The following is a 9,707-nucleotide window of genomic DNA, read 5'->3' on the forward strand; positions in this document are numbered from 1 at the left end:
AATAATAATAATAATAATAATAATAATAATAATAATAATGTTGAAATAAAACAGAATTTAAAACAAAAAGTACTCTACAACACTGTATTGGTCACTGATGGAGTTTACAAAGCAATCTTAAGCCAGTGATTTTTATATAATGAGTTCGCTTTTAACCCTGGAATAGTCTATCTAATAGCAACACCTGGTGGGTGAAAATTAAACAGCACACGCAGAGGCGTGAACTCCGGATCAAACCATTGTCTTAAATACCCTGCGTGTCCTGAATACGACGTGTTGTTCATTACACGCCATAAATATTATCTGATCGATACTTACATTAGTACCTGCAGTCTCTTAGTACTTTGTCACGCTGAAACGCAGGTTAAATTAATGTGCGAGGAACGCAGCTTTATCGGAACTCCTTTCCTAGTGAGAAGCTCTATACGGAACTCAAAAAGGTTACACCAGTAATGCTAACCAGCTGTGCAGCTAGTGTCACCGGTGTTGTCGCTGAGAGCCAGTCACTTACCTTGCTGCTGTAACTGTAATCTTGTTAACAAGTACAGAGCTGAATGACAGTGGCTGTGCTGTCTATGCGTCACTGTTTTAATAAAATTTCGAGCAGCTGAGAGGCTGAAAATGAGAGAAGGGTAAGTAGATGGCTCCGTAGCTAACCACTGACGAGACAGCTAGGTGGCTAACTTAAAAAGCTACATATAAGAGTGCTAACAGCACTAGCAAGGTAAGGACAGCTTAGTATTAGCATTCCTGTTACTCAGCTAACTCGGCTGCAGCGAGTGCCGATTTAGTGGGGTTAAACTCGATTATATAGCCAATAGCTTCAAAGCTCGGTGTGTCCATCGTGACTGATTTGACAGCTTTGACAGACCAAAAACAACGTTGCGTGATGACTGACTGCCTTAACGATCGACGACCATCTACATTAGACATTAGCTGTCAAAGCTCTCCTAATATTAGTCGTGTGAGCTTTCCACCAGGCTGACAGCAGCTTTGTGGGGTTTTTTTGTTTCTGGTTTTTTTTTTTTGTGGGTGGGGTCGAGACATTTTTTTTCCTTCCTTCCTTCCGTCTTCAGCTTTTAATATGCATCACTAACCTGAATTTGTCGTGATATTGGGGTTCTGGAGAACTTCGTCATTATTACATAGCTCTTAACCTGCACCCAGTAAGCTAGTATATTCAGGTCATCGGAGTTTGGTTCCCCTCAGGTTTTGATTGGATGAGCACACCTGATTCCGCTTATGGGGTGTTGATACAGCATGGGGTGTTGATACAGCATGGGGTGTTGATACAGCAGGAGGGCCGCTCGTTATGTGTTAACTGTTATTATGAAGTGGACAGTACTGTTATAAGTAGCTGGATGCTTATAGTAACAGAAGACATAGGGGTCATTACAAAATACTTTTTTCCTCTCGCTCTCATTTTCAAGCTCTAATGTCTTTAAGGCCATTTATCCAGTTTGAGCAGTTTCATGGTATAGCATGCACCTCATATATGGGAAACTGTGTAACAAATTTCAGCCCCCTGTCTTTGACATTATTCTTTCTACAGGCCTTCAAGCTACACTTTTGAAATTCCATATTTCTGAAGTCATAGTAGCAGATATTTAGCCATGCCATGGCTTAAGTAGTTCTCTGGATATAGCTATTTGAAAATGGCTCCACAGAAAATGCCCCTGACTTTATTACAAAAATATTTTTCTGAGCAAATTAATAACTGTAGACAGCTACAATTTGGCACTTTTTCCATTAAGTGTATCACACTGGAATTCTTTCGGGGAAGTCACAGCTGGTTAGGTGGGCAATTTTGCGTAAATTTGATCAGTTGATACAAAGTGACCCTTGGCACAAAGTTTGCTTTGAATAGAATTATATGTATTATCAGTAGGGACAAATCTGTCATTTTCTTTATTTGTAACTGCTGCTTCATTCAATGCCTTGATGTCTTTATTTTCAAAAATAATGTTTGCATAGAATAGGCTTTTGAACAAACCTGTGTGAGTGCATTCTATGATTTGATGAACATTAATAGGTGTTTTATTTATTTATTGTGATTGAACACTCTTGATTACTTCTCATTATTAGTAGAGATAAGCAGTATGTTCAGTTTTGCACCAGTATATTTTTTATGAAGTAAGCTAGTAACTGTCATGGATATTGCACATGATTATATACTGATACGCAAGAACTTCTGCATTTGATTTAATTACTTACCAGTTTCTTTGGAGTCACTAAATCAGTATACTCTATAATATCCTCCCTGTGCTTTTTTTTCAGAGTGTGTGTCTTGTGACTCAGCTCTTGTGTAGCCATGGAGAAGCCCTGGAGGCTGTGGGGGGCAATGGAGCGTTGCACCCTGACTCTAGTTTCCTGGTCTTGGGGTGCCTGTCGTGTCTCCCTTTTGGCCCTTATCCTCACCTTCCACCTTTATGGAGGATTTTTTCTCCTTGCTCTCATTCTAGCTTCTGTGGCAGGCATCCTCTACAAGTTTCAGGATGTGCTCCTCTATTTTCCTGACCAGCCTTCCTCCTCTCGCCTTTATGTTCCCATGCCAACAGGAATCCCACATGAGAATGTGTACATTCGTACCAAGGACGGTGTGAAGCTCAACCTCATCCTGCTTCGTTACACAGGAGGGGACACATCTCCTGGAGTCACCGCTGGTAATCAAAGCTGCCCTAATTCCTCGGCTCCACCTACTATCCTTTATTTCCATGGCAATGCAGGTAATATTGGTCACAGGGTGCCAAACGCTCTGCTGATGCTGGTCAATCTAAAAGCTAATGTGGTGTTGGTGGACTACCGTGGTTATGGAAAAAGCGAGGGTGAGCCCAGTGAGGATGGGCTGTACCTGGATGCCGAGGCCACATTGGACTATGTCATGACCCGTCCTGATTTGGACAAAACAAAGGTGGTACTTTTTGGTCGCTCACTAGGGGGTGCCGTGGCTGTTCGGTTGGCATCAGTCAACCCTCATCGTGTAGCAGCCATTATTGTTGAAAACACCTTCCTCAGCATCCCCCATATGGCAGCAACACTCTTCTCCTTCCTGCCCATGCGCCTGCTACCCTTGTGGTGCTATAGGAATAAGTTCCTGTCCTATCGACAGGTGGCGCTGTGCCGCATGCCTTCGCTGTTTGTGTCTGGTCTGTCTGATCAGCTCATCCCACCAGTTATGATGAAACAACTGTATGAACTGTCTCCTGCACGGACTAAACGTCTGGCTATCTTTCCAGAGGGCACGCACAACGACACGTGGCAGTGTCAGGGCTATTTCGCTGCTTTGGAGCAGTTCATTAAAGACCTGCTGAAGAGCCATGCCCACGAGGAGAATGCTCAGCCCTCAGCTAGTGTCACCATTATCTAAAAAATAAAATAGTCAGGGACTGACTGATTATGGGCTTGAGTGAATTGATTGGGGGAATTTCACTGATTGGGAAGAATGTACTTTTATATGCTTTTGTCTGGGGTTTTATTTTATTTCACTCTTTTTACCTTTCTGTAAATTTAACATGTTACAATGTTTTCACTGTTTTAAGGTCCTAAGAGAGTAACAATGTCCTCCTGAGTATGTTTTGCAGCTATGTATGCATGTATTTTTGACCTTTCTATGAATGAAGCCAGATCATACATGTCACAACCACAGAAAAATTTGATGTAGTGAGTCTGCTCAAATAAATGTGTCCATATAGGGCCCTAATGGCGTTTCATTGAAAACTGATTGTTACTAGAGTTAAAATTTCAGTTCTTCTGATATACTAAATTAGGTGTGATAATTAATTTTAGGCCTTTGCTGTAAATATATTTAATTTTATAAATTGCACTTTTCTTTTTAGATTTGCCCAAGTGTTTTATTATATGAGCTAATATCTTCTGAGCAATACTTTGAGCAGTATACAGTTGCTTTGTTTGTTTTTTTTTCTCTCTTCCCCCTTTAAACATCAATATCATGTATGTGCAGGAAATGGGCGTATCAGGATGTTGTGATTAATGTTTATATACACATACCTTTGAAAATTGATTTGGAAAGTAGCATAAAGTTTGCTGTTGGATAATTCTGCTCAGCCACATGTTTGCTGAGATGAAGTGGTCAGGAAGATGAAATGACATGTTGGAAACTTCTGCCTGTCAAAAATAACTTATTGCCCTCGTTTCCTGTCAAACTGCTTCTGTTTCATTGTGATTAAGATAATCTACACGTTATCCTCCCCAGTACTGTCATTTTAAGACTATGCGCACATAAGAATTGTCTTTGTTTTGTAAATGGGCTTTAGTGACTTTTGTGCAACATTGGCTTCTATAGTTTATGGTAAAGACGTTTTGCAGCAGGTGGGTTCAGATTTCTTAAAGTTATGTTCCTACAAAACTGTAATATATGTCTGGGCACTGAAAAAGTTATTGGTTGGTGTACTGACCACTGGAACACATTAGGGACAAATTGCACAGTTGTGCAAAAATATTCAGACTGTTTGCTAATATCATGAGTTCTCAGTAGTCTTGAGTGAGTGGAAAAATTAATTTCCCAGAATTAATACTGCAAATCAACAATAAACTGCAGTCTAGTAAAGTGGAATAGGGGAATTTTTAATGTGGAAATGAACTTTTAAATATACATGAGATTCTATGAATTCTTAGCCCTCATCGACTTAATAATTCATTTTCAAAAAAGACTGAGAAATGTGGATTTTGGCCTCCGCCTCTTACCCTTTAGTCAAAGACGTAGGGATTTCTGAGAGGCAGTACAGACATGAAAAATGATTACCATGGATGATTGTTCTTTTGAATTACCTATAAAGTATATGGCCATTTGAGTATTGTATTGAGATCATTTTGAGGGGGAAAAAATGAATCTGTCCTTTAAGAACTAGGAATAAGGTATAAACATTTCTTGAAATGTGGTTCTGTTGAAGCTTTGGTCATCAGCATTGTAATTGTTAATTGGAGGATTCTGTCACCCCATGCTTATTCGCAAAATGGCTTTACTCACTTGGAGGGCTTTTAATGAGCTAATTAACCTTTCCTACAAGTCTTCCATGAGATGGAGCAGAGCTCGACAATTAAAAGCTCTTGCTTTCTAAATGCACATGCTGCAGTGCAGTGGTATCAAAGCCATTTGAATAAACTCAACCGATCTCCTTAGCCATATGTAATATTGTCTTAAAAGTATGCTAAACAAAATTTGACAGCACCAGAAGACCAAATTTGTGTGGCATTGTAACTTGACAAATGCTTGAAATGCTACTATGAATGTAAATGGTGGTCTTAAATGAACATGCTTTATAGAAATTGCACATTACTGGTCTTTTCTCCCTTTTTCTTTGGCTTCCTCTTTTCTCTGGTGGCACTGAACAGTTCGAGACATTTTTGTATTATATCAAATCCATATGCTGAGTTAGTGCACACTGTGCAAACAGTCATGTGAATATACGCTCATTTTGCTCTACTGGCTTTGTTTTATACACTTCTGACTTACCGTTGCACCAACTCTTCATTCGAGAGAAGATTGAGGAACTTGTTGTCATTCACTTGATTTATTTGTTTTGTTGCCTTGGCTGAAGCAAATTTAATAATAAATGGATTATTGAGTTTTCATCCTAGCCAAATGTGCTTTTACAGTCCGGCATCATGTGGATGAAAAGAAATCAAACTGAATGTCTTTTAAGTTTTTATAGAAACTTGTTGGCCAGTTGTTGTGCGACTGCACTGTGGGACATTTTTATACGCGAATCGATTTGGAGTGAATGCCGATGAAAATGTTGCCATAACGCGGAATTGGTATGTTTCATTTTCAGAGCTGGCGTGTGATTACATCAAGTCTTTGGAAATTTCTGGAAATGAACCTGCATAGTTTGTGTATATCTACCACGACTTCTCCACATGTCGACCCTGAAGAAACATTGATGGCATGTCTGTACAGACAGAAATCTGAATGAGTCATCTTTTTACTTTGAGTATGAACCAGTCGATTTGAGTGATTTATTTATTCATTTTCCCCATTTTCCAGTTGTTTCTTTACAATTTTTAAACAATGTCAACAACTTCTTTTGTAAGCACACATTTTCACTTTTCTGTACTGTAACATGCAATAAATTGATACATTAAAATGTACTTTGTGGTTTGATTTTTTTTTTTTTTTTTTTATGAGTGTGCATGCGTGTGGTTTATTTTTCAATCTAAGGCTGCTAAAACAAGTCATGTAACAGCATCACTTCGCTTTTTTATTCTGAGAAATACAGTTTTGTTTGTTTTGCCATCTTGTGTTGCTGTTCACAGATGAATTTATTCACTTCCTTATTTTAGTGCACATCTAATTCAGATATAATGGTGGCATTAAGCTGTCTTATTTGTGCTTGTCAGTCTTAAATTACTTTACCTATTTCAAAACTCGGCCGTTTCTCATCTAACTGCTAAGTTCTTGTGCCCGCTCACGTCATTTTTTATTAGAACATGTTGAAGGAGAAATGTGATAAACGAGGAGAGAGAGATTTGTCAAGGCTTCTGGTCAGGCAGGAAGCTGTGAGTGTGGTTAGCTGAGCGGAACAATAGAGGGGAAGCTCGTTACCCTTTTTTTTGTGAAGTATTTATCCTGCGTAGTCCCTCAGTCTGCACTGGATCTGGCTGCTGAAGGACAAAAGTGGGAGTTAAGGAAATCAGTCTTAGTTATAAACGGTAATTAAGGTACAAATAGAGATTCTAGAGAAAACTGATTACAAAAGCAAACAGCCGCCATTCCAAACTCAGAAGAGAAGGAGGAGATAGTTCAAGCGTGAAACTGGTCATGCAGCCAGTGTGAGCTTTCTCTTGAAATTGAATGGTTCCTGCGATGGCAGTTTTGGCAGGTGTCAAGCCTGGCTCTGGAAAAGGGCATAGTGAAAGAATGCTGTCCTGGACAGTTTTCCTGTTGACGTTGGCTGCTTGCACCTCATGTTTTCTTTCAGCTTTGTCTCTGTACCAACTGATGGACCTCAGAGCTGAGATAGAACAACTTCAATCAGACGTCTCTTATGGGAGAGAAGAGGGACAAGACACCAGACACAGAGGTCAGGTGAGATAACACTAGTCCCCCAGGGACACAACAGCCAACACCCCACCTGCACAAGGTTATAAAGACATGCAAAATATTGTATTTCACTTCCATTTACTGTTTGCATAAGAACTATATCATGTCTGTGCAGATGGAGAATACAAATAGCATCAAAGATTTTGTTCACCACCCTGAGTCGCCACATGCCTTCATCCAAACAAGGCGAAGGAGAATGGTGTCTGGAGCAGAAGCGTCAAGTAAGACATAGAGGGTGCACTTGAGCCTTACCACTGCTGTTTGCATATATTTATGTTTGTTTTACTTTTTTCTTCAAATCTATTGTTTGACTAGCAAAAAGAGTAATTATGTGCACTTTACATTGAAGTGATTCTATGTGTAGTGCTTAAGTTTCCATACCATTGTCAAGTCGTGTTTAACTGTAAATCTCATGTGATGAGTTATTGCTATTAATCAAAGAATGTGCACAATTTACTGATAAATTTATTGTGCCGCTGGATGCTGATGGTGTAATTTTGCCCCCCCCCCCCCCCAAAAAAAAGTGAAAAAATGAGGGAGCAGTCACAGCTGTGGAATAAGTTTTGTTCAGACAGAAAAGAAACAGCTGACTTCTCTTGTGTTTCGTCACAGTTTCTCAGCCTTTCCTGCAGTTGTTGGCAAACGATAGCAGAAAAAACTACGTGAAAGGTACAGGATGTCAGACCTTGACTGTGACTTTTTTTTTAAAACCTATTATAGCCAAAATATAGTTAAAAACCCATTTAAAGATGTAGAAAACAAACCCCAATCAATAAGTAACTCACAAATACATTGACTCTTGCAAAAGATGTGGCTTTATGTGCTGTGAGATGTTTTCTAATATGATGTCATGTTCTGGATTAGAAATTTCCTCAGACGCATACACAGGCATCCCTTGGCAGCTTGGGTTAAAGAGAGGCTCAGCACTGGAGGCCGATGGAGACCGCATTTTAGTCCGAGAGGAGGGCTTCTACTATGTGTACAGTCAGGTATGTCCTTTTTTATTGTCATTTCATTATTTTACCACAGGGGGATGCTGCTAGTCCATTTGCCAATCATCAGATTTCCCCCCCCCCTCATACACGGTGCAGAAAAAAAAAAAGGGCGTGCTCAATCTAAGCATGCAGCTCGTTGAGAGACCTTGAAGAAAGGTCAGATTAAGAAGAGAAGATGCAAATTATGCGTGCGTAATAAATGAGATACCAAAAGCTGTAGCACCCATTCCACCACACCTCATGGTTTTAACCCAGTGGTTCTGATGTGCACAGGTCTTCTACAGGGACAACACCTTTGCAATGGGTCATGTAGTGTTCCGGTGGAAGAGAAACGTTGTGGGAAATGAGCCCCCGTCTGTGTCTCTGTTCCGCTGCATCCAGAACATGAACCCCGTCCAATCGTTCAACACCTGCTACACAGGAGGTGAGCCTGCTTTATTGTTTTTGTTCAGATATGTTCTTCCTTTACACAACAAGTCTCATGGAGGTTAATCAGCCTACTTCCTCTTTTGTCAAGCTGTCAAGCATTTGTTTGTTCATGTGTATGTGTGTGGGTGCGTGCATGCGTGCTCCTGTTTAATGAGTGCATAATAATGGAAAATATCAATTCAAGGTCTGATGCGTCCGTTTACATCTCTCAGGTATTGTGAAGCTGGAAGCTGGGGACTACCTGGAGCTTCTGATCCCCCGTGCCACAGCAGACGTGTCCCTGAGTGGAGATTCCACCTTTCTGGGTGCTGTCAAGCTGGCTTAAAGTGCGCCACCTCACACTGGACCAAAGGGAAGACACTGAGGTCAATAAGTCCCAGAGATGGAGGAAAGGCAGCAACATACCGCAGTTCTTGGTAACCTTGCCTGATTTGGTGTTGTGACAGAAACACAGGAAGCAGCCATTTCATCACTGGCTGAGTGACAGACTGTGTGACTTCTAGCTTGTTGAGCCTGAGCTGACAGAAAAGGGACAAAGGGTTTAGGGCACCGCCTTTCCTCTTTATTATGTTCAATCCTTATATTCATCTGTTCCATACATATATACATTGTACGAAACTGTTAGTATGCAAGTATGCTTTCTTCAAATAGTCACACACGGCAAGGTCCAGATATTAATTACATAATCTTTCATTCAGCAGCAACTGTACAACTAAAATGGTTCTTCTTATATGCTTTATTATTCCAGATAACAAGATAAGCAAGCAAGCATATGCCTCAGTTGTTATGAATATTCAGATGCAATAAAGTGATCATTCTTAAACAAGACATTTTGGATGGTGGCTGATGTTCCTTCACTATCCACAAGAAGGAAAGATTTTGTGTGTGTGTGCATGTGCGTGTGTGCGGCAGAACAAAAGCACAGAGAAAAATAAGGTTGAGCAGGAGCAGTAAAACCCAAGCAGAGCAGTATATTTTTAGCTTGAGGCAAAACTCGAGGCAGATGATGTCTTCACTTTCAAAGGAGCTGATCAATGAATTTGTCATGCCTGAACGCCCTAGAGAAAACAGTGACACTTCTTCAGTGGATTTTAAACTGGATTCAGTTTAGATCTGGTATAAGCCAGAGATGGAGGGAGAGTTATACCTGAGAATATGGATAGTATTTTGCAGCAACATAAGACCTGTTTTCATTATAGAACATTATGTGAATTTGTTATGCC

General features: G+C 40.2%; 2 protein-coding genes across 2 annotated transcripts; both read left to right on the top strand.

Annotated features, from left to right (window-relative positions):
* Positions 1–232: 232 nt before the first annotated feature.
* abhd13 (abhydrolase domain containing 13) lies at positions 233–6,078 on the top strand. Its single transcript, XM_030759017.1, has 2 exons — positions 233–632; positions 2,278–6,078. The coding sequence occupies exon 2, from the start codon at positions 2,312–2,314 to the stop codon at positions 3,365–3,367; it is 1,056 nt and encodes a 351-aa protein (XP_030614877.1). The 5' UTR covers positions 233–632; positions 2,278–2,311; the 3' UTR covers positions 3,368–6,078.
* Positions 6,079–6,544: 466 nt separating this feature from the next.
* tnfsf13b (TNF superfamily member 13b) lies at positions 6,545–9,312 on the top strand. The gene is made up of 6 exons (XM_030758269.1): positions 6,545–7,045; positions 7,176–7,281; positions 7,673–7,729; positions 7,925–8,049; positions 8,329–8,479; positions 8,697–9,312. The coding sequence occupies exons 1-6, from the start codon at positions 6,812–6,814 to the stop codon at positions 8,807–8,809; spliced, it is 786 nt and encodes a 261-aa protein (XP_030614129.1). The 5' UTR covers positions 6,545–6,811; the 3' UTR covers positions 8,810–9,312.
* Positions 9,313–9,707: the final 395 nt, after the last annotated feature.

The sequence above is a fragment of the Archocentrus centrarchus genome, chromosome 21 (genome assembly GCF_007364275.1).
Source record: "Archocentrus centrarchus isolate MPI-CPG fArcCen1 chromosome 21, fArcCen1, whole genome shotgun sequence".
NCBI classification, from domain to species: domain Eukaryota; kingdom Metazoa; phylum Chordata; class Actinopteri; order Cichliformes; family Cichlidae; genus Archocentrus; species Archocentrus centrarchus.